Source organism: Euprymna scolopes, chromosome 10 (genome assembly GCF_053919585.1).
Source record: "Euprymna scolopes isolate OS-2025 chromosome 10, ASM5391958v1, whole genome shotgun sequence".
NCBI classification, from domain to species: Eukaryota; Metazoa; Mollusca; class Cephalopoda; order Sepiida; family Sepiolidae; genus Euprymna; species Euprymna scolopes.
Window position 1 is genome coordinate 68,415,659 of NC_136491.1, and position 26,611 is coordinate 68,442,269.

The following is a 26,611-nucleotide window of genomic DNA, read 5'->3' on the forward strand; positions in this document are numbered from 1 at the left end:
AAGACTTTTGAGAGATTTCCAAATCTTGAATGCACCATCAAAGTGATTTCTTTTGTCTCCATCCAAATGAGTCCTGTACAGTATCAATGTTTACTTGTATCCTATCACTCATCCAATGATGAGAATTGTTGGAATTTTATTCCTGTTTAATCTTTCTTCCTCTCTTTTTCCTCTTCTTCATTCTTACTCCTTTATCTATTTCTGATGTGATGATGATTGCTGTATCATGTGACTACATTTTACTCACTGATTGGTTTGAGAAGTTCTCACTTGGTTTTTGAAGATTTGCGTTATTTTGCTAGTTGAGGTTTCAGCGTCCACTGGTGCGGGACATGTAAACTTTGTCCCTGTCAAAAAAGATGTAAAAATCAGAAATAGTCTTAACTGGGCTTTAAAACAGTTGGAAATCAAGAAAGTTTGGAAATAAGCTAACCAAGGGAAGATTATGTTTATCCAGATGTTGTGACTAGATTATAAAAAGGCAAAGAAGAAGACATCAGTAAAGATTAGTAGCATTCATGCACCGGAGGGTAAAAGACAGAATATTTCTTCTAGGAATGAAGCAGCTGTTCAATGGCATACACGAGGTCGAAATGCTGCGAGGCTAAGTTTAGCCAGATTACAAACGGAAAGTCAACTTCAATGTGCATGATAAGAAAGGAAATTCTGCCAAGCGAGGTGGTGGAAATTCGGCTACCAAAGAGACAAAATGACGGGATATACCAAATGAACTTGGATTGAACATTTGTGGTTTTATTTTCGTCATTTACAGGGAACAAACATGGATTTATTTACCCAAAGTCAAAAAGAGATATTGCAATGATTAAGGGGAAGTAGTTTATGTTGACTTATTTTCGTCCACACATAAAAGGATAATATGGTCGTCCATTGTAAAAAGCGTTTCAGTAAATGACTTCTTCCTATCTATATCTCTTTCCTTCTTCTATTCTTCACTCTCTCTACTGTTTTTTTTTTTAAATATAGTTACTTAGTCTGTTGGACCTTGCTAAAGGGACAAATTTAGCAGTTGCAGACGCAAGTAAACATTTTACATTTCCTTATTTGAATCATTTTTTTTTTTTTTTTTTACCTTTTTTTTGCTCTATAAATTATTTTATCTTCTAGACGGTCGTTTTTTTTTTTTTACTGCATTTTTTTTTTTTTGTTAGTACCTTGGTAACCGTCGTTGGACATAGTGGCAAACTTTTTGCATAGAATAAGTGTTCTTCAAATCTTTTGAATTACAGGTTTGCACGGTGCTATACTCTCTGAAACTTAAATTAAAAAAATTTAAACTGTCTTTAAAGGATAAAAAAGATGGCTACCTATCTTTTAACTGTTAAGGGGCTTCATGACTTATTAAAGAAAAAAAAATGACTTCACCACAGAAGTCCGGGCTTTCCACTCAAATTTAGGGTTACTGGTAGAATAAGTCCTTTTTTTTTTTTTTTTTTTTTACTATCTCTATACGCTGCTCCCCTCCTCCCCCATCAACAATTAAACGCCAGGCGGACATCTTTTTTGTGACCGCTTTGAACGCAATAAAATTTTGAAAATAACAAGTCTTCTTTCTTTTTTTTTTTAATTATATGCTTTTAACGTGCTAAAACTAAATTTTAGCACGTTAAAAGCATATAATTCAAATCTACTGCGTTTGGTATAAGTTATTTAGCTTTTAACTATTTCGCATTTTTACTTAAATCTTAATCAATTATAATCAAAACTTAGGCGAAACTTATTGAAATAAGGTTAACTTAAACAGTTAAATTTTAAGTGGCACCCAGCTGTAATATAAGGAACATAGATATAAGCATCCCATGTACCCCCCCCCCCCAACCCGTTTTGTCGAGTCACAGTAATAACGAACACATTTCAGTAAGAAAAGAGCAGACGAATATTTGCGAGGAGAAAATAGATTTCTTTCCTTTTTCTGGAATGAAGACAAACCGGTGTCGCCGGTCAAAATAAAATAGCTGATGCGTGCGGCAATGTTTCATAATAATCAACACTGGAAACTTATGACATTATAAATGATTTTTTTTATTAAATGAATTTTTATCTTAAACTCAAGAAAATTTCCCTTGTAGTAGATTTAAGAAACAAAACACTTTTCTTTTCTAACTCAACACACAGTAACAGTTTGATTTTTTATTTTACTTGCTTTAAATATATATGTTGGTTAGAATTTAAAAATAATAAAGTAAAGGCGAGTGCTTCTACTTAGTTTTAATATGAAAAAGACAAAAATGAGTGTGAAACAGAGTTTTAATATAAGGTAATCAATTTTTTTTCTCTTCCATTTTCGCCATGTGTTGAGGGTGACGTCCCTTTAAGCGGGATCGCCATTATCAATCCGTCTACCTTTAACTTCGTCTTGCGATTTTTCATCAAGAAGCAAGCCAAAATAACGCTACCAAAATCAACTATTTATGCAGAGTAATTCAACTATATACTAACTATTCAACTAAAAGGAAATATCGGCCGATATGGACGACATTATTTAGGGATTTATTTGCTAAAACGCACATCACTACATTGACGTCGACTAGACACCGGAAGTTTAAACCAAAAGGTAGGAATTCGTGTACGGTAGCACATAACGGACACAATAAGTATAATTACGTCACTCAATATTTTTGTACTATTGGTTTTACGATTGATTACTTTCTTCCACTGATCATATTTTCTGGATATAACTTAAATATGTATTCATTAAAGATCGGATACATAATCAAAGGGTGCGTATTTTTGTTATGTTGGCTGTCTGTCGGAGAACGTGTAAGATGTATTTCTGTTACTATTGGCCTTCCGTAAGTAAGGTACTTAAAAATTGTTTAATCGGTTGTGATTCGCCATTTTCCTTCTTACCAGTTAATGTTATCTGTAGTTTATACAACAATGAGAATGTCTCCAGTTAAACAGAAACTGTGTTATACATAGACAGTGTGTAGGCCTACAATTATGTCTATGCTTCAAGGTATTTATCTTTATCTATCTTTTCTACTGATAAAAAAAAATATCCGACAGAAGTTGGACTTGCTCAAAATTACCTCTCCCGGAAGCCGACAAACCCATACCTACGGGCAAGTGGCCATTAACTGGGGGATCACTACTTAACAAGTCTATAATTATTAAGTGAACCCCAACTTTTTGACCACAACTTATGTGTGTCTGTAAATACACACTTCGTCTTTCGTGTATGATGTCTTCCTTAGGATCACTTTATTTCGACATTTTGTTACCGTGTTTTTACCGTTTAAGATATAAAATATTGTTTTAATGGTTGCGCTTAAAATCGAAAAGACTCGAAGTTTTCTTTGTTTTCAAAATAAAATCTGTCGTCAATTTCATTTGCATACCAAGAAAAACTGAACCGACAAACGAGCTTTTCAATATTTATTTTATTAGTATATTTGACAAAAATTTTGGTCATTTAATTTGCAACCAAATTTGTATTTTATTTGTTTTTTAATTGAATTGCATTTTGTAATCAAACTAATTGTGATAATTTTTAAGGATCATTACATTTTTTTCCGCATAAAAGAACATGAAATTTAATTTTCCTTGTGTTCCGATTCGAACAGATGCTTTCTTTGGCAATCGTTATTTATTTTGAAACTGAATTGTTTACCAAAATAGAAATTGAAAAATTTGGGATCAAAAGATTTTTACTTTCAATTTTAAGATATTAAAATATTTATTTGGTTTTGTTTACAAGCCCTAAGCCAAATAGATTATTCTTAGTAACCCACACAAAACTTCCAAAGAAACTATAAGAACGTAGTAAAATTATCTATCGACCTGTATACTTTTAACGTGTTGAAACTGTTTTAAGTTTTTTTTTATTGCTTACTACAACAAAACAACAAGGAGTGAAAAAATAAATGTACAACAATTGTTATCAAAGGCAATTTAAGTTATTCCTCTACCTACCTGGATAAGTTTTTTTTGTTTGTTTTTTTTTAACTTATTTATTTGGAAACAAAAGTAGTGCCAAGTCTGAGTTAACGAAAAAAAAAATGATTTGATTACAGCTACTTGAACTCGAAGTAATCGCTCAGAAATCGAAAATTAAACAAAATATTGGTAGAAATGCATTCAATCGTGCGAAAATGTAATGTTCTATCATTTATTTATTTATTTATTTTATTTATTTATTTATTTATTACTCCTTTTCTGTTGTCTGGACTATTGTAAAAAATGCGTCAATTTTTGTTGTGTTTTTACAACCCACGAATAAAAAATGTCCGTTTAACTGGGGAGGGCAGTATTCCTGAAAAATGTTAATAAAAAAATAACGGTACTTATGCACTTTTGTTACCGTGCTGAAATAATAACGTTATTTTGAAAGCCATTGAGAGGGGAGGGTATTTTGCAACTATTGTGTTTCTACCTAACAGTTTATTAAAGATATCGTGAAACTTGAATTTAACCAAAAATCTTTAAAAATAGCGGAGTAACAAAAGTGCATAAGCACAAAAAACTTGCCCTAAGTTCGGGAGGAGCTCTTTGATTGAACTAACATTTTGCAATAAGAAAAACGCAAATGTTTCAGCACACAGAGGTCGGTAGATTCTACGAGTTTAGTATGTGTTTATTATTATTTACTGCTTTTTTTTTTTTTTTTTTTTTTTTTTTTTTTTAATAGTAGTAAATATTCTACACTTTTAGCGAAAATTCTTATAAAAATGTATTTCGATTTTGGTTAAGATTGGGACTTCTTTGTTTACAAAGCCATTTGGCGCAAGTGACGTCAGACATTTTAAGGTACGGATGACCAACACTAATGTTTTTTTTTTTTTTTTTTACTTAAAAAGTAGTTTTATTCAATCTTTATGTGAACTTTTGTAACAAAAAAATTATAACCTTTATAATAAAAATGTTTATGAACTTTTTTTTTTTTTCAATTAAACATCAGGTGTTTGTATTTATTTTTTTTACATCAAACAAAAATAGAACTTATAAAGATATTTATAAACTTTTTTTTTTTTTTTTTTTAAATATTTATGAACTTTTTAATAAAAAAAAAGAAACGGTTCATAAAATTTATTAGAAATTATTTTTATGTTTGTAAAAAATAAATAAATAAAAAAAAAATCCCAACATCTGATGTTTGATTTAAAAAAAAAAAAAAAAAGAAAGAAAAAAAAAAGACAGTTCATAAATATTTATGAACTGTACGGGCAAACTGATGCTCAAAATGTATAAACATTGATTGACTCCTCCCTTTACTTAAAAAATCACCAAAACTCAGGAAATTAACCAATTTTAATGAAATTTTCAGTATTTATCAAATAATGATCGCGGAATATAATGCATTAATTATTTTTATTTAAATCTGAGTGAAAATGTATTTTGTTTAAACAAAAATTACCTCTACTAAAGTTATAATTTTCAGTAGTAAATAAAAAACGCAAGAATTTATTTTTGCTTTATATATATATATATATATATATATATATATATATATATATATATATATATTTCTTTAGGTCACCACTTATCAAGGCCCAGAAGCCACTCGGGGATAAGGGTTATTGCGTATACAGTAATCAGTGGGATAGTGTTGTAGTATTCGTTAGTATTGGAGATTTGATAAAGTGTCATTTACTTAAGGGGGCAGTTCATCAGGAATTTGTTTATGTTGAACTTGAAGACATTCAAGTTGAAGTCGGGTCGGAAACAGGCAAGCAGTAGAGAGTTCCACAAGCGTGCAGTTCTAAGAAAGAAGCTTTGTTCATGGAATCTACGTTTTGATTTAGGCACAGATAAAGAGTGGGGAAAATTATTGACAGTGGTTTCAGCTAGATGGGTGTTTATCGTGAAAGATTGGCAAGGGAAGACCAGAGATTGGAGCTCAGACGAGCACTTGCCATGGAGATAATGATAAAACAAAGATAGGCTCACAACGTCTCTTCTGTGGGAGAGAGATTGCAGGGAAGAGATAAGAGCATCCTCCATTAAGCCACAAAGTCTATTTTGCACTCTGTCAAGGCAGGATAGGCTGTTTTTAGCAGCTCCTGCCCAGATGTGGCAGCAGTACTCCATCCTTGGATGTACTTGGCTTTTATATAGAGAATTGCATCAGTAGTGAGATATCTTCTGGAGTGGTAGAAGGATCCCACCATTTTCCCAGCGACCTTGGCCACAGACTTGATGTACGTATTCCATTTCAGATCAGGAGTAAAGGTCAAACCCAAAAGCTTATCAAAACATGGGGACTCCCCTAGATGAGAGCCATCCATTTCAATTAATGCCAGATGTGGATCAGAGCGTTGATGATGTAAAGATAGGAGCTTGATTTTAGATGCATTAAAAGTAACCAGCCACCTCTTCCCCCCACTGTACAACGCACTCAAGATCAGAGGAGAGAGAATCAGATAGAACTTTGTCATTGACCGCCTTTGATATGTTGCCATAGATGTTCGTGTTATCAGCATAGATGTCAATGAATGATTTAAGTATGTGTTTTGGGAGATCATTGATGTAGATCAGGAAGAGAGTTGGGCCCAGGATGGACCCCCTGAGGGACTCCAGCATTAATACTGCAGGCCTCTGATTTCTGCTCATCAACCACTACTCTTATGAGCCTATCAGAGAGAAATGATTTAATGATTGAGAAAACATTTCCAGTTATACCGTAGCTGGAAATCTTGTGAAGTAGGCCTTTATGCCATACCTTAACGATATGTCAAGAGCAATTGCCCCAGAAATGAAGCCTATGTCGAGAGATTCACTAATTCTGATATAACTGTGAGCACATCTGCTGTAGATCTACCAGAATGGAAACCATATTGTGTGTCATTAAGAAGGTTATTTCTGCCGAGGTGGTTTACTGCTTCTCTATTTAATATGGATTCCAACAACTTACTCTTGACACACAGGAGAGACTTATTGGTCTGTACTGAGAGGGAAATGACTTATCACCTGAATTTTTAAATACAGGGCATACTGATGAGATTTTCCAGGGTTTTGGAAAGCACTTCTCCTTAAGGCAACGCTTAAACAGTTTTGTAAGTATGGAGGCAAGTTCTGGTTGAAGCTTTTTTAACACTATAATTGGAATGCCGTCAGGGCCAGTTGCTTTACTGGAATCAAGGTTCTTGATTAGTTTGGCGACCTCATGCACAGATATTTGTATGTTGCATAGCATGTTTGTTATAGGAGGAAATACGGGGAGTTGATGGCCTTCGTCGCATAGGATAGAATTAGCTGCAAAGTTCTTGGCAAATAGTTTGGCCTTGTCTGATGCTGATGAGATGACCTCTAGTCCATTGATAATAGTTGGGATAGAACACACACTTCTGTTCAGGATCCTATTTGTTATTTGCCAAAACTGGTGGGAACCAAGCCGCTGCTCAGCTACTTTGGATTTAACAGACTGAGCATATAGCTCTCTTGCATTTTTTATTACTCTTTTACAGTGGTTGCTGGCAGTCCTGAAAGCAGCTTTAGTCTCAGTGCATTTATTACGTTTGTACCTATGGAAAAAGTGATTTCTGTGTGCGATGGCAGCTGCACATTCTGGGGAGAACCATGGCTGGCTGTTAGGTTTTTGTTGGAATTTTTTGGATGGTATGAAACGGTCTATGCTTACAATTAACCATTCGGTCAGGTCTGATACTATAGAGGACGGTACTAATGCACTTATTGATCTGTGCTGAAATAACGTTATTATTTAAAAAGCCATTCTTAACATGGGGGGGGAGGTGTTTTGTACCTATTCTATACTTTAACCTTACAATTGAATAAAAAAACATCTCATAAAACTTTAATTAAACTTGGAAATACGATTTAAAAAAAATAGCGTGGATCAGTAAGCACACTAGCACCTAGAGGACACATCCTTTTTAAACATGGAATGCAGAGGTTGATCAGATATAAATGTATGGAAGCTATCCCAGTCAGCCATAGAGTATCGGTATACAGTACGATGGAGAGGTACGTCTGAAGACTTATTACATTTCATTTTTATCATAACTGATACAACGGAATGGTCGGAGGATCCCAGAGGAGATAGAACAGAACATGAACATAGCTCAGGAGAAGTTGAGAGAAAAAGATCTAGAAGGCTTGCATACTGACCGATAGTATCGGGCACACTGGTGGGCTCACGAACAATCTGAGTGAAGTCATAGGCAATGGCAAAATCATGACAGAACCTCCCCTCATCATCTGTCTTATTTTATATAAATAAAGCATCGTAATTTGTAACAATAAAAAAAATAATTTTTACAGGAACAAAAAAAGCCCCTAAAATCCGTGTTAATGAATTCGATATAACTCAAAGAAAAATTAATTTCTCGAACTATATTATCATTGAATTAAGCATTGTTTATTTAATATTTTCACACAAAAACAATTATAATAGCAAATATATATATATATATATATATATATATATTTTTTTTTTAAATTACAGATTTCGTATAATTTTTACATGCAAGATTTTAATTTCCTTGCTCGCAAGAATGTGAAACTCTCGGCATAACATAATTTTTATATAATCTCGAACAACAATTAAAAAAAAATAATTTAAAAACAGAAATATAAAAAATAATTAAATTAAAAAATGATAGAAATTGATACAAATGTTCAGAATAGGAATGCATGGATGCAGTGCATCCAGGATGCACGTCTGGGGGAGGGGGGATCTGACACCCCTACCTCCTTTTACTATTATGACTTCATTTCGATTGGCTGAAATTTTGGGCCTCCTTATAATCGTGTTTACATTTTTTTTTTTTTAGTTTGTGGCGTTTTTGGTGAACGGTAAATTACTTGCTTTTTGAGGGATAATTAAGTTTTTTTGGGTTTTTTATTTTGCACAAACAAGGTATTTTTTTTATTTAATTCAATATCTTAGGACTTTACTAATTATTTTTGAAATAGATCCAGAAAACTATCTATCTTCTAAAAGCTTTTTACAATGAATTTATTTAACTTCAAAATTTAGCTCGCCGTGAAAACATTTTTCATAACTTTTTTTTCACGTGTACAAATATTTTTTTACTTTAGTAAATTAAGTTTAGTCCTTAATCTTTCAAATACAATCAAAAAGTAGTCGGAAACCTACAAAAAAATAAATCGGCTTTCAAAACTTGGTCCCTCTATTTTTGCTCGCGCCGATTATATAGTTTTGTTATAAAAGTTCAAATAAAGACTGAATAAAAACTTTTTTAAGCCATTATAAAAATAAAACTACATTATATACAGCAATACAGCATTGGTCATCCGTACCTTAAAATATCTGACGTCACTTTCGGTCAATGACTTTTTAAAAACACAGAAGTGCGACGCTTGCGCTTGACGAAAGCTAAAACTATCTGTCCGGCGTTTCCATGTTATCTTATTTTTATTTCAATTTTTAATGTGTTGTTATTACCGTGATTTTAAAACCAAATATAAACATATAACTAATTCTGTAAATGTTTTGATCTCTATAACAATAACATTATTGCATTCAATTGTATTAGATTCTGAGACTAATACTTGAGTATTTGCTAAAAATTTGGGTACTTATGCAGAATACGGATTGTGTTATTTTTTAATTTTTTCGACAAGATTTTTAAGTTAAATTCAATCTTTACAGTATTTATTATTATTAAACTGTGAGTTACAGAATAGTTAAAAAAAAAGACCTCCCCTCCCCATGTTAAGAATGGTTTTACTGTTCTAAATATTATTTCACTGCGGTCTGTATTCTGCATAAGTGCCAGAAATAAATTTCTGTTCGGCAGTTTAAAGATTTCCAAATTCCGAAAAGACGCACAGTATCATTTGATTTCAACTGCTATTGCTTAACTTGTTTACTTAGAAATCGAGATGCATTCTGGTGGATTTAAATCTGATTTAAAAGTAATTTAAAGTACTACCACTTCAACGCAATCTAGTCGAATATTTAAATGAACAAAAGTGCAGTTGCAGTTTCACTTTTGTTTATATTCGATTAAAAGTACAAAATAATTTAAATGTGTTAAGTTTATCAAAGTTGTGTTGACGCTAGAACTACATATACAAAGAGGAGTCAATATTTACTTGTCTTCCCACAAGGAAAGAGTTAAACACAATGTCGGTTTTGAATGTGGGGGCGGGTGGTCCACCTCCAGCTCTGCTAAAAAAGGAGTACTATGGTTGAGACAAATATTAAGGAAAAAGAAAAATATCTCAGTCAGAAGGATTTCCGCCTTCACTGACCGAGGTTAAAACAAACAAAAAAACAAACAAAGAACAACATTTTGCTTCTAATACTGTCACTGCCAGTTAATTACAGTGAAACAAAAGCTAAACTGACTTTTGTTTCGAGATATTTTTTATCCATTTATTTTTTGTTACTTCCAATCGTGTCTGTTTTTCTTCTAAATTCTAATTTCCATGCCAGATTAAATAAATTTTCAAACTTCACAAAATGTTTTCTTACTCAAAAATAGCCAGAATTTTATTTATTTTTAAATTACCTTCATTTTTGAAAATAAACAACCATTTAACTTATTAAAAAAACTTTCTACGTAGCTCTTCACCGAGAAAGTGTAGTATATGTTCTCATAGTATACTTCACCTTTTCTGTTCTCAGTGAAGCCTGAAGCAGAAATCTTTTCTAGACTTAGACAATTTTTAGTTTTGTCCTAATCCAAATGTCCAGACATTAAAACTGATCTTGTAAATCTGCCCTCATGGGAAGGCAGGTAAATATTTAACTTTATTTAATAAAACGAGGGGGGGGAGAAGAGGATGTTAAATAACAAAATAATGGTATTTATTGGAAAAGCAAAACCCTCATAACTTCCTCAACTGTGAATAACGGAACTAAAAAAAAGTTTTTCAAATTGGAAGCGAATTATAATCACAAAAATAGATTATCGTTTTATTTATAACACTTCGCTCTTGCACGAGGGCGAATTTAGCATTTTGGTTGGATGTGTATGTTGGCTCTCCCGTCAGACTGCACACCTACACCTCCCTATCGTAAATCCAACTGAAGAAAGGCACAAGAAAAAAAAAAAAATGGCCTTCGTTTTGTTCACATGTTCATAATCGTGTAAAGTCTCGGCCTTTGATTAAACAGTTTAATTTAAATTTGTGAAGAAAAACAAAATTAGCCAACGTTCCAATTTTCGATGTAAACAAAGCCCGCCCCCCTCCATTCCTGATTTTTAAAAACATACCAATTTTCGCATTTGTAATATTTTCAGTATTTGTACATTAAATCAATTGTATAATGAATACATTAAAAATTAAAACTGCCTAAAAATTTTCACATTTCATTTAGTATTTTCCACATGATATTAACGCCTATAGTCTAGTTTATAAAAGTATAAGTTCGCATAAAAATTCAAAGTAAGATTTGAAAAGTGCGAAACCAAAAATCATGCTGTAATTTGATTCGTCTTTTCTATTTAGAATATTGTTACTACTTCTCGTGGTGAGTATCGGTGATACAGAAGAATAGTCAGAATGTCAGATAAAAAAAAATTCGTTTTCTAAAAAATAATATATATATATATAAAGAAATCAAATGCTTCATGAAGTAGTATATATTTTATAATACTATAAACAAGTATAATACAATTTATTTTATCTGACACTGCTGCCGACTTTGAATCGCCTATTCTTCTGCATCGCATCATTGAATCATCACCTGTGTTTGTGTGTGCGTGTCACCTTTACGTGATTGACCTATATCTTTTTAATCGATTAGTATGAAGAAACAACTGAGTAAAGTCCTAAACCGAATTTTAAAAATTGTTAATTAAAAAATAATTATGAAATTAAGTTCATCACAGTGCATTTTAGTTTCTTCGTAAACAAGTCAACCATTTTAATCTTTAAACATTTAAACTAGCGAATAGAAATTCTTAGCAAATCTTCATGTATTAATAAAATATTGGAATTTATTTAGATCAAACAATTTTAACATTACATCAATAAAATTAGCTATATATTTATAATAATTTGGTTTAATCAAAGAGTTCGTAGCAACGCCGGGTAGTTATAGCTAGTTTGATACTTCTGCATTTAGCACACTGGATTTCCGTGCTGTCTGTTGACTCTGGCTCCATCGGCAGCTGCGAGCGCCTATCAAAATAATAAATAAAAAAAATAACATTTATAGCATACTATGGAAATACAATAAAATATATAGTAAGTTTCATGAATAAATATTTTTGTTTTAAATAAAAATATTTTGGTATTTTTTACGACCTGCCCAACGTAGTATAAACATCCCCAACCTCTCATGTTAGGCTTTCGAAATAAACACCCCCAATCTCGAAAGCCGTTCTTAACATGAGGGTGGTACGCTGGAGCAGGTCGTAAAAAAAATACCAACATTTTTTTTTCTTCTTTTTCAAGAGAATCGACTCGTAAGGAATGTTTTTTTTTTTTTTTTTGTAAGTTAATGTTTATTGTTAGGAAAACTTTTGAATGTCTTTATGTTTTGTCTTTTCAATAAAGTTGTAAGAATGTTTTTTTTTTTTTTTAAGTGTGAAGGAAACTGTTAAGAGGACAGGGTTGAACTGATTAAATTTGTGCGTGATTATTAAGCCCGAGCCAACATTTACGGAAATGCGCTAAATATAAATATACCGCTAGTTTAAATATTTAATAATGATGATGATAATAATAATAATAATAATGTCAAATGCTTTACGCACATTTGATTTGCTTACAGTCGTAAAGTTTACGACTCGTAAACAACTATGTTAGATTGGTTATTATTTTATAGACCGTTAATCTCGTATTTAGTTTGATTTCTGCACATATTTTGGATAAAATTGATTCTTTATTTTAATTTTATTTCTTAAGTTAAAATAAAAATTTATATTTGATTAGGCTTGGGATTTCCCGGTCATGGTGGTCAAATCTGAAATCGCATATTTCGACCTGACTTGTGTTAACGCATAAAAAATTATTTTTGCCTCGTTCGCTTTTGACAGATTTCTTATTTTTTTGTTTCACTTATTAGTAAAATAATTCGGTGCTTCTACTCTTTATTGCCGAAATTGGAAACGCCATTTTTTTTCACGCACCTGCTATACAAATCTAGGGGAGACATCATTATGGCTGAAAGAATAAATTTACCAAAATTTACATTTATTACTTCCGGAAACGTTAAATTAAACTATAATTATCATTTATTACTTCTAGAAACTTGGTAAGCCAATATTACTAGAATCTTGACAATTCAAAAAAATGTTTAAAATTATTTATTTTTTAGGAAAAATAAAACAAAAATAAAACTATTTTATAAAAGTCCAATGTTGCTTTAAAAGTAAATAAAGAAAGTGAAAGAGAACATATATCCGTAATTGTTTAATTGGAAATGTTTCGATTTAATTAATGAGAACGGGAAAGTTTTTCATGGAACATTTTTTTTTTTTTATTAAAAACAGAAAATTGAAATGACATAGTTTAAACTGGGCGAGCACGAGCGCCATTTGAAAACCAAACCAAAACATTTATTAGTTTTTGTTTGTTTGTTTATTTTTTCGGTTGTGTGTGTGTGTGTGTGTGTGTTTTCAAACAAATAAATAATTTTAAACATTCTTTTGAATTGTCAAGATTCATTTTCTCCAGTAATATCGGTTTACCAAGTTTCCGGAAGTAATAAATGTTAATTTTAGTAAATTTATTCTTTCCCTTTCTGGAAGCAATCGTTCGGCCATAATGACGTCTCCCCTGGATTTGGATAACAAGTGCATGAAAAAAATGGCGTCTCCAATTTCGGCAATAAAGTGTAGAAGCACCAATAATTCAAAGTTAGAGAACTATTTTCATGAAAAGTCATCTGTATTTTTTAAAATCTTTTAACAAGTGTGATTTATTTTTTATTTAGGGGTAGAAGGGTCAGCTAAAATAATTAACTGAAAAAGAAAATAGGTATTGTGTTTTTATTTAGCGTTTTCAGGGCAATTTTATAGAATAATCATCTGCATCTCATAATAATAATAATAATATTTAACTTTAACACTAACCCTAAATCCGAAAAGGTTATTTAAACTGTGAATATTTTGCAAAGTAATAATCGTCGATTTATTCAAATAACAACTTAAATAGCATATTCATTTTAACAGGGGTATGGAGACTGAGTGCTCTACCAAAATTAGAGAGTGGTCAAGGTGTTATGAAACAAATTTTAATTAAATGTTTTAATCACTAGCGGTCATGTTATTTTTATTTTTTATTTTTTTTTTTTTTACACCAAAAGTATTGCTCATTTTCAAACGTTTGAATTAAAAAAAAAAAAATAATCAAGTTTTTTTAGAATAATCGTAGTTGGTAATTTAAGAATATCAAATTGCCAAAGAAGGTAGTCAATTTATATTATAGCATTTTAGACCATTAAAAATCAATTTTGGCGAAAAGGAGCTGTATATTCCAACAATACCAATAAATTGATATTGTCTAAATTTGGCTTCATTTATTCTGAAAATGGTGATATGTGTCTATATATCGCTTTTTATAATCAGTCAGTTTCTGCCGTGGTTTTGGACATAACTGGCCACGTGACTGCAATCATTTCATGAACACATTTCGCTTTTATATTCGTTATACAATCACTTATGGTGCATTTTTTTTTTTTTTTTCTAAATTATCAATACTTTCTCTCAATCTGGTCTTTTTTTTTTTTTGTAATGATGCATTAGGTGTGTCAGAAATTTTGTGGAAAATATTGAATAATTCCACCCCATCTTTCCAAGTTTATAACTCCTCGGAAAATGTAATTCAAGCCCTAATTTTTTTTTTCAATTAAAGGAGCAAGGACCAAGGTTTCATTAAAAAAAACAAACAACGTGTTTTTTTTTTTGTTTTTTTTCAAAGGTTTTAAACTTCGGACTTTACGGGTAAATTTCTAAAAAACACTACTTTTTTTTGTTTTAAATTTGAATATGTTATTTATTGACCTTTTCTCTTCAATTTGTGATATATAACACTTTGGTGAGTAAATTATTTACTTTTTAATATGCATTTCAAAATGGGAGGCGTGAATTAATTCAACCCCCTGTCTTTCCAAGCTTATAACTAGTCGAAAAATGTAATTCAAGCCCTAATCTTTTTTTTTTTTTTTTTTTTTTCAATTAAAGGAGCAAGGACCAAGGTTTCATTTAAAAAACAAAAACAAAAGAAAAAACAAACATGGTTTTTTAAAAAAAGGTTTTAAACTTTGGACTTTACAGGTAAATTTCGAAAAAAACACTTTTTTTTGTTTGTTTTAAATTTGAATATATTATTTATTGATCTTTTATCTTCAATTTGATATATAAAACTTTGGTGAGTAAATTATTTACCTTTTAATAGACACTTGAAAATGGGGTGGGGCGTGAATTTAAAAAAAAACGTTTGTCTAAAATATTATATGAGGTTTATTGGAAAGAGCATAAAATTTCACATTGCCCCTGAAAATGTTGTAAAAATTTAATCAATAGAAAAGTTTTGATAGATTTTTAAAGTTTAAAAATTGAAAAATACTGAGCTCGTAAAATTCAATTATTTTCATTACTGTTTTTTTAAAAAATAAAAAATATTTCTATTACTTTTAAAACAACTTTAATAGTTTATTTTGGAAGTATAATCCATAAAGAAAATAAACAGCCCACTTTTAAAAGAAATTATGAGTTTTTTATATTCTATTCGCAGTTTCGTGTTAGGGGTGTAAAAAATTCCTACAAAAATTCTGATACACCTAATGATGCATGTGAACGCTGTTTCTGTGAGTAAAAAAAAAAATCATCTGATTACGAATTTCTCGAAACGGTAAAAGATTAAAAAAATGTTCTGTAGGTACCTCCAACGCTGCGCGCCAGTTTTAACCCCCTATATGTAACACGATGTAATTGTAATTTAATTTAATATTATACTTCTTTTTTTACTATTTAAAAGAAAAAGCTTCAAATAAACTACTAATATTTTTTAAAATTTTTACAGCATACAAAAATAATGAAAATGCGAGACAAAAATCGTGTTTACATTATCAATGCTTTAAAACAACGTTCCTATGTAGTGACTTTTTTTAAGCCGTTCACACACCCATGTTTTAAAAATCTAGTAAAAATCAAATAATAGTCATATTTTCCTGAAATTTTCGATATTCATTATTGAATAAACTTGCATATTAAAAGTAGGTTTCGTTAAATATATTAGAGGAAATACTTTTTTTTTTTTTTTAGATATTCTACCCACCCCCCATATGTCATGGTCCGAAAACTAAACACAATAAATGTCGGTTGATAAAAGTTTCAACATTTTTAAAGCTGAAAAGATCAAATAATTAAAAAATAGTAATTTATATATATATATATATATATATATATATAAAATCCTGTTATTTATTTCACTTACCTCAAAGTTGTAAATAAAATTGAACATAAATTCAGTATTATGGTTAAAAGAAAACAAAAAAAATACTTTTTCTTGATAATTTTTTTTCTCAGTAATAATAATTATAATTATTCGAATTACAACAAAAAAAAAAAACAGTTCTAAAAAATAATTATTTTTAAAAAACTTTAAATGATATTAAATTCAAATATTACGCGATATGAAGTTTAAATGAATTTTTTTAATAACAGGTTTTACCAAATAGGTATTTTTTATATTAGGTCCACCTCCACAATTTTCTTTAAATGACATCTTTTATAGGTTTTCGACTATGCTGAATACAAAAATCGCATTGAAATTTTGCAGAAATAATTAGTTATCAAGATATAAAAAGTTCAACAGAAGACGTTAAAATTTATTTTATTTTATTAACTCTAGTCTGTGTAGTTCGTTAATAAAAATGTATTTGTTTTATAAAAGGAAATTTTTATAATTTTTATCCATAGCAAAAAAAAAACGTTACTCCATTAACAATTAACGCGAGCGCTTATCCATAGAAATTAACACACACACGAAATGATGACGTCACTATTAATATGTGTAATAATGATGTTTTACACATCCCCATGGATGTTCTGTTTATCTTGTTTTCATCATTGACGTTAAAATATGTCCTTTTTTGCCTTCATTTTTCAATCAACTCGACAGTATTTATAATTTCAAAATGGGTCACAATCTTGTTAACGGCTAAGAAAAAAATACAACTAATAACTTTCACTAAACTCATTAAAATTTAATTTTCTATGGACCTATATACTTTTAAAGCGTGGAAACTGAATTTAGCATAAAAAAAATGAAGAGGTTGCTTATCATTTTGATCATTTCAGTCTGAAAATATAGTTTAAAAAAATGACTTAACCCATCACTAACCATGGGGATGAGCTTGTCACTCGGACTTAGGATTAATAAATTATTAAGACATTTTAACTTTTGAAGACAACCATTTTAGTTCTTGTGATGAAAAAGAAAGCTTCAAACACTAAAAATATGTCAGTAAAAAAAAAAAAAAAAAAAAAAAAATTTTTTTAATGCGTTTGATTAAAATTAGTTGTTGTATACATATTTTTTTATTTTCTCACTTGTTAACTATACTGCAAAATTACCAAATGAGTTATTTCCTCTGGATATATTAAATCAATGCTTTAATTAAAAATATAATGATTAATGTAAAGTTACTGTGTAAATGTGATTAATCGTTGAATCATTAGTTCCCCATATAAACCAGCACTTCTAATCTAAATTTAATCTTAAATAAATTTCACTTTCATCGAGTAAATTTCGAAATATTTGGAAAAATATTCATGCTGGAATATTCAATTATTTTAATAACTGGCTTACAAACTTAGAAACTTGTAAGAAGGATCAATGTTGCTTTGATTGAATGAGGAACATTGTGAACTGGCATTCATCTGCTAATACTGTTTATTTTTATTTTTTACATTTTTAATGTTCAATTATTGAGGTGGGGCTCATGGATGTACTTATTAATTCAATAGGAGAGGAGTCTACATCAAGTGACATTTGAAATTCTGAAAACCTTGGTCTATTTCTGCTCCAATCCCTGAATCTCATATTACCATTTTTATTATTTTTTTATTGTTGTAAATTCATTGTGTTTCCTTTTAGGGATGTCTGGCACAAATATTATTGTTCCCTCTTTAATCAAACTGAAATATGCTTTAAGTATTATGGATAATACAGTTTCTCAATGTTTACGGTTAGTTCTCTGACATTATGCAAGTTTATGAACACCTTGAACCAAATTGTTGAGATCATGGTTCAGTTTGAAATTATTTAGATCAAAGTAATGGTTACTTAAAAAATATTTCATTTAAATATTTTTATTACTACTTTTATTTAAGGAATTCATTTATGTTGATTTAATTCATTTATTTTATGTCTTATAAGTATTTCATTTGTCATTAGTTTCTGATTTTAAAAAAATCGAAAAGCCATAATAAAAATTTTAGATTAAGAAATGGAAATAACTTTTTATCCCACTACTTTTTTTTTTTTTTTGCTTATTGACTATCGCCTAATAAAGGTTGAGCCAATTCTTTATCTGATTCAGAAAGTATCTCCAATGTTGCCCATGCCACATTTTTTTTATGCTTGACCTAATGATTTCCAGTCCACTGTTGTCGGCCATATTTTGGTCTTTTCCCATCTTCACTATCGTAAATGTTGATGTGAATCTGATCACAGTTTGAAAAATTCATCAGCAGAACAACATAGAACATGACTGAAGAAAAGCAGATGTGTGCATGACAAATTGAAACATAGCATTTTTTTTTTGTGTGTGTAGTGCTCACATAAAGTGACTTTGGAGACATTTTGTATTTTCATAATCTAACAAAAATGGAAATGGTCAAATTTTTCTAGTTGCCACTATATTTCCATGTGAATCGGACACATTTCAGCACTGTAAAATGCTTTGGATCAGTATTTGATATATGTGCCACGATCTCAGATTGAGGCCAGATTTAATGTTGTAAGTGACAGGAGACATTTTGTCCTTCCCTTGACCTCTAACAGTAAAGTTGACTCAAGATATTCAAATTCTTCAACATTTTTAAAAACTTTATTTAGATGGATCAATGATTTTGCAGACAGGAATTCTATCTGTCAGTATTTTTTGTTCTGCTTATTACACAAAACTCCATTCTACTGGTGTGAACCCCAATTTGCAAACTTTGATAGTGGAGTCACTCCTTAGTATTTCTTCCAAGTCCACTCTAACCCACTAACTCTGGTAGTATCTTAGAGTACCCCACCTATGGGTTAAATAGTCGTACACATTTTAGCAGTTTTTACAGATAATCAGTAACACCTGGTAATCCTTATCCTCTGGGTTGCTGCCCTTTGAAAGAGAACAGAAAAGTCATTTGCTAAGATTGGGAACTACGACTGTACACCACTCAAGAAATTTTACTGAAAGTTCATAATCGTTGATCCGCACATTTCAATGATTATGAGGATTGAGGACCATATGGCATAATCACATTGATACTCCGGTTTCTGTTTGGTCACCGAAGTTAAACCTGGTCAGTACTAAAATGTCACTGGACTCAAGCAGTACCAACTCAGGAGAGGTGTATTTGGGGATTGCATAACCCTTGCCTCACAGTTTCATGTGCAGCTACCCTTACAGGGTGTATCTCTTGTTTTTCAAGTCTGAACATCATGGACCATCAAATAGGAGTGGGACTCTTGTTAAACTGATGTCTAGGAGGCAGTCCGGTGGGGGAAGGGGGGATAGAATGGATCTCCCAAACTACTATCTACCTGATAGGGAGAACAAAAATGGCAAAAAACAGCAATGCTTCCAGCTTCAGAGATCTAGGTTGATAAACTGTGCATTCAACCTGAGTGAGATTATTGAGAATATGGAGGATTGCATTGCTGTTGAAAAATCTTCCAACTGGTAAAAATTCTTTAAAAGTTTAATTGGCATAATTGTCAATGGCCACAGTAAATCAATGATCAGTCTTTCAGATAGTCATGATTGCTGATGTGAACACTTAAAAGTGCTTCTCAACTACAATTCTCTTATGGCATAGCATATTCCTAGCAACTCTAAATATGACCGTTGCAGAATCAAAAGAAATCACCAGAACCCCTGATGAAACTGCTCTGCTGCTGAGACCCATAAAAGCTATCCAGGAGCCTATCACACTGACTTCACCAAGTAATTTCCAAAGTTTGAGAAGCTGGAACTGATTTTATTTCTTGTAATAGCAATGTCAAGGTTATTTAGGTACCAACCTGATTGACACCACAATCAAAAATCTTTGTAATCTTTATAATTAAGCAGTTTTACACACACTACACAAAAGGCCAGGGAGGTCAGAGCTGTACTTTGCAAAAAAAATCAAAAAAAATCTGATTGTCACAAATCTCAAATATAAATTATTTAAAGTCTCAAAGTTAAGTGATATATATTTTTTTTATTTTTCATTTTTTTTAATTACTAATTTCCACACTCATAGTAAACCATATGATCCAGCTAAATTCTTTAATGGAATCTAGAAAAAGAAAAATGTACAAATCTCAGATTATAAGCTCCCAATAATTCCAGTTAATTTAGATGATTAAAATTAACTACTTGTGGGTACTGGAGAACTTCTTAAAAAGCCTATCATGATGACATATGTGACTTATTTCTTCCATCTATATATATAAATCTCAAACGTCTGTGTGTATGTATGTATGTTTGTTTGTAACGCTAAAACTTTTGAAAGACGGAACCAAACTTGACAAATTTGGTATCATATCGAAGCCCCATCACCCGGATGACAAATATCGAAATTTCACGTCAAACGGACCACTAGAAGTTGGTCAACTGATCAGTTATCTTCGAGGGGGGGCCCCAAAAAACCTGTCATTATCTATATATATAAAAGAAAAATGTTTGTTTGTAACGCTAAAACTTGAGATGAAAGATTCCTCTCCCCTAAGAATAAAACGTATGTTCAATATCTGCTTTTGTTTTTTCATTGTTTATACGGTCCCGAGCAACGCCGGGTAGCCCTGCTAGTTTCTTATAAATTAAAACAAAATGTTAATTTGATTATATCTTATTCTGATATTGTTACCAGTGTTGGGATGATTAATCGGGAATCAGAAAAATCAGAACTTTTTTGGGTATTGGTATTAGAATTAGACAAATTTTAGCCTAATTTTAGATTCCAAAACAAGGTTCACGTGTACAAGAAGTATCCCCCCCTCCATGCTATATATGTATATATAGAGAGAAAGAGAGAGAGAGGCAAATAATTTTTTCTTTTCTTTTTAGATGATTGTTAATCTTATCAACTTGCATGAAAAGAGCTATGTAAAAGATGCTTAAAACCGTTTGAATTATGCAAATACCATCAGTAGTTCAAAAGTTATGAGAATTTTAAGTGCCAAAATTTATGCTTTTCCATGCTTTAGAAAAAGTTGTCTAAATTACGGACTTCAACATTTCAAGAAATTCAGTAATTTTGCCACCATTTATTTATTTTTCAAGCTATTCTCATGAAACTTGGTACTCTATGTAAAATTGTGTGCTCTTTCTGATTATGCAGTCAAATCTGATGCATCTCTTTACCATAAGCCATGAATTATAAATTAAGATGTACAAATTTCAGTTTTTTTTTTAAACTGGCGCATGGTATCATACAGTGGGTATCTATTCATGAACAAAACTAAGTATTATAGTAGTATCCAAATATAGCTTTATTGAGAGCAGGCATTTTCCTGCCTCCTCACCAAAGGAGAGCTTAATCTGGGGTATAGCCATTGAATGCCTAAAGAGCATTCATAGCCGGTATTTACTATTTCTCTCAAAGGAAAAAAAAATGAGTAGATATGAATTAATCTCAGAAATAAATCAAAGAAAATTTTTCATATAGATTTTGTATTTCTGTAAAAGATGGAAATTCTCATAGTCGACCAGAACATATGCATTTTGGGACCAGTCCAATTTTCAATTTTGTAAATCCACTCTATCTGGCCCAAAATATACCCCTATTTTCTGAGATGCAACCTTAAATCATACTTTACATGAATCCTCGATGTAACTTTCACAGTACCAGGATTCACCAGTTGATGGTAATTTTTGTCAAAGAAATAAAATGCTAGGTTTTTACCTTGTTTCCACCTCAATGTTTAAAATGATTACTTTTATAGGTTTTAGGGTATGCTGAAAACGAATATCGCATTTAAATTTTCTGCAAATAAGTAGTTTTCCAGATATTAAGCAATGTCATTGCTTATGTTATCGCTGGTGGCCATCTTGGTATGCGCGAGAACGCAAACATAACCCCGAGAAACTATGCGCAAACGCATGTACCAAGATGGCCACCAGCAATAACATAAGAAATGACACTGCTTAATATCCGGAAAGCTCCTTATTTGTGGAAAATTAAAATGCAATATTCGTTTTCAGCATACCCGAAAACCTTGAAAGGTAGTCATTTTAAAGAAAAATGTTAAGGTGGAAACAAGGTAAAAATTTACAAAATGCATCACAATGAAATTCTTTATCGAACCGCTTAATTATTATTATTATTTAGATATCCTCAGTTATAAAAAAAAAACCGGGTTTGTTTTACAGATTCGAAAAACTGGTCTTGACGATGAGTTAAAAAATAAATTCAAGTTTCACGATATATTTTATTTAATTGTTGGGTGAAAGTACAGAATAGTTAACAAAACACCCTTCCTTCCCCATGTTAAGAATGGGTTTCTAAATAATATTATTTCAGCATGGTAGCATAAGTGCACAAGTACTTTTTTTTTTTTTTTTACCACTTAAAAACACCATTCTACCTTAAGTACAAGTAAGAAGTTATAAATGCAATGATAATAGAAATGCATGTACTTAGTACATGTGTACTAAAAGCGTTAAAAACAACAAAATAGTATTGTTTGGAAATCAATTTTGAAAAACTTAAATAATTTTTTTAAATTGACAAACTCAGAATAAAAAATGAAACTGATTTTTCAACTTCTGTTTTGAAAGCAGAAAAACTTTTTTTATTTTTAAGAGAATACAAACAAAACTTGTTAATGAACCGTTTTTCCCTATTGAGCGAATTTGAATTTCTATAAAAGATAACATTTTAAAGAAATTTCCGCACAATTAATAATTATCAAATATTTACATGTTATACATGAAAATAATTCTGAAACTATTATCTATATGAAAATGAATGATATATACTGATCTATCTTATCAATTTTTAAATATTCTTCGTCAACTTTGCTCGGGTGTAACTTTGCTTCCTGTAGTCGTAAAAATATAAATCAAAGTCCAGTAGAGATGGACTTCTATGCTTATATATTCTGTAAAATTTCAGCCATATCCAATCAAATTTGACTCTGCGCATATGTATCCAAACGTAACGTATGAAATGTAAGCATTGAAAAAACAATTTCCCTTTTTGCTGTCATCATTTTTTACCGTTTTTTCATTTTTAACTTGGAGCATAAAAATATTGAACTCATGAAAGAAAAATAAATTAACATAATTGGAATGCTTATTCTATTCTCTTTCCAGCAATGTAATTCTTAAAAATTGACTCACAAAAAAAGATATGACTTGTTGAAGCACATTAGGTATGTAATATTGCCGATGTCCACAAAAATACAGCATACGCTTTTAATGCTATTTATCTCCCTACTTAATAAGATTCATCCTGCATTACAGTAATGTGTAACTCAACCATCTAGTTACCTTACATCAGTATACTGCAAGCCTACATTTACAGGACTGTATACACGCTGGGATTCATTTTCCCCCCAAAAACGTAAGATCAATTTAATTTGGACCCTAATACATCATGCCCTTATGATTTGCTCAAAATCCAAAATTGGATGAGGAATTTAAAATAATTACTGATAACCTATCCAAGAATGGGTACCTTAGGGATATGATTAGGTCAGTTATGCAAAGGAAAATAGCTGAGTTTTCTGTAACTAAAATTCAATCAGTTAATAAATGCCCAATATATCTACATTTACCATGGTTGGGGACAGTGAGAAATTTGCAAAGCAAATCGGCTTGTTACTTTGCTTCAAATGTGTGTTGTGTTCTCTACAAGAACATTAATGACATCTTCTCGAAAAGATGTCCTACCCCCCCCCATCATAATAATAATGTAATTTACAATTTTGAATATAGTTGCAGTGCCAACTATGTGGGTCAAACAACATTGAGATTGGATGGAAGAGTCCAACAGTATGTACCTACGAAAATCAGAAATGGGACATACCAAGCAACAGGTTTATAAAAGTATTGGTTGATGGGCAGAAATCAGAAGATATTAATGCTGGAGTCCCTCAGGATCCATCCTGGATCCAACTCTTTTCCTGATGTACATTAATGATCTTCCAAATCACATCCTTACATCATTCGTAGACATTTATGCTGACGACCCTAACATCTATGGTAGCACATCAAAGACCGTAAACAACCAAGTTCTCTCTGATTCTCTCTCCTCTGATCTTGAGCACATGGTACAATAAGGAAAGAGGTGGCTGGTTACTTTTCATGCATCTAAAACCAAGCTTCTATCTTTACATGATCAACGCTCTGATGCTCATCTGGCATCAATTGAAATGAATGGCTCTCGTCTTGAGGAGGCTTCATGTTTTGACAAGCTTCTAGGCTTGACCTTCTCCCGATCTGAAATGAAACACATATATCAAATCCATTGCCAAGGTCGCTGGAAAAATGGTCGGATCCTTTTACCACTCCAGTAGATATCTCACTCCTGATGCAATTCTCTACTTATATAAAAACCAGGTATGTCCAATGATGGAGTACTGTTGCTACATCTGGGCAGGAGCTGCTAGAAACAGCTTATCCTGCCTTGACAGAGTGCAAAATAGACTTCGTAGCTTAGTGGGGGGGGATGCCCTTTCATCTTCCCAGCAACCTCTTCCCCACAGAAGAGTCGTTGCAAGCCTGTCTCTGCTTTATCGTTATTTTCATGGCAAGTGCTCGTCTGAGCTCCAATCTATGGTCCCCTCTCACCAAACTTTCACGAAAAACACCCATCTAGCCAAAACCACTATCAATAATTTCCCACACTCGTTATCTGTGCCTAAACCTAAATGTAGATTCCATGAACAAAGCTCCTTTTTTAGAACGGTACGCCTGTGGAATTCTCTCTGTAAAGAGAGGGAATGCCTCTTGCGTTTGAGTGTGATAAGCCTCTAGGAACTTCAAGTAATATAATGTTGCTTTATTTTAATCGCTTTCCCCCATTCCCATGAATGATCCACTGAAAAAATTGAAAACAAGATGATACAACATATAGGGGGTGATACCGAGCCCCTGGTTGTGGGCCCCTTGATTTCTGAGAACTTCGACTGAAGTAAAATAAAACAAAGAGAGAGAAACTTGTACATGTGATCTCAAAATCATTCTTTTAATTTTTTTCTTGACAAAAAAAAAAAAAATGAAACAAATTTATAATTAAGTTGTTCATTTACAGCATAAAACTAAGGCCTACGAAATGGGTTCTCCCAGATTTAACATTAATTCTCAGTCTAATTTATTTCTTTTATTAGTACACTAGCCAGGTGTTTAGGTGGTGTAGTAAGGTAGTAAGGACCCCCCAGGCGAGGAGGGGGGGGGTAAAAATAGCAGTAGCGGGGGGGGGGGGTCCAGGCTGGGGAGGGGTGTAAGAAAAGAAATAAGGAAAAATAGTGGTAGTGGGGGGTGCAAAACAACAGTAGGCAGAGGTGTTGAAAAAAAAGTTGTAGTAGGCAGGCAGATAGGCTTAAACCTGTAATGTGAAGGAGGAAAAAAAAAAAGACATGACCTCTTAGTTGATGTCTCCATTGCCCAACCGGAAGTTAAGAACGTTGGAATTAAGGCTAAGAGAGGATGACTTGCAAAAAATGGTGATGCAAAAACCGATCCCTCTTTTGTACAAAACGGCCGAGTTTAGGGTGAAGGAATTAATGTTTTGGGCTAATTTTTTTAAATTGTTCGTCCGAAGGATCAAGGTTTAAAACGATACTGGTTTCATCGGGTTCTGTCGCAAGATTTTGCGAGACATACAAACATACAAGCACATTTTGCCATTAATATATTAGACTAGCGAGGGTACCTGGCGTTGCCCGGGTGTTTGGGGGTGTGTATGTAGAAGGTGACCCTGTTTTAATATTATACAAAAAAACGCAATGTTAAGAAAAATTGGAAAAACCAATACAAAGCAAAACAGCGAACAAACGTAAAAAAAAGGAGAAAAAAGGTGTAAAAGAGGAAAAAAAGTTTAGGTAGAAAGACAGGCTTGAACCCAAAACATCGAGGCTAAGGCAGAAAAAAAAATGCCCGACACGTTACCCCTACATCAAAGAGACATACACTTAATAACTGATAAAATTGAACCTTTAAAAACACTTGCAGGTAGTTGAAACGCGAACGTTTTCTAGGTCAAACTTACATCATTGTCGTAGTAGCAGGAGCAGAAAAAATGAAGGAACAATTTTTTCGGCACCCCTCCCTGTACAAAACTGATGCTTTTAAGGTGAAGGAATGAATTTTTTTGGCCAATTTTTCGATATTTGTTGGGCGAATGTTGGAACTTTAAAAGATACCTATCTGGCGAAAATCTGTGACCCGTGTCGAAAGATTTGCGAGACATACAAACACGCATACATACATACACACATTTTCGCTTTTATATATATAGACTAGCGGGGGTACCTGGCCTTGCCCGGGTGTGTCAAGGTG

General features: G+C 31.8%; 1 protein-coding gene across 6 annotated transcripts in view; it reads left to right on the top strand.

The window, feature by feature from the left end:
* Window positions 1-2,298: 2,298 nt before the first annotated feature.
* LOC145286061 (sentrin-specific protease 6-like) overlaps window positions 2,299-26,611 on the top strand; it is a 106,301-nt gene continuing 81,988 nt past the window's right edge. The window contains exons 1-2 of one of the 6 annotated variants that reach the window (XM_080134734.1): window positions 2,299-2,738; window positions 15,084-15,176. Coding sequence is in view for 1 of the 6 variants with exons in the window: in XM_080134730.1 (XP_079990856.1) it covers window positions 2,962-2,977 (16 nt within the window). In the remaining 5 variants the exon portion in view is untranslated. Of the gene's footprint in view, window positions 2,739-2,821; window positions 2,978-15,083; window positions 15,177-26,611 lie in introns of those variants that run through there. The other 5 variants (XM_080134733.1, XM_080134731.1, XM_080134732.1 and 2 more) reach the window with 5 other exon arrangements.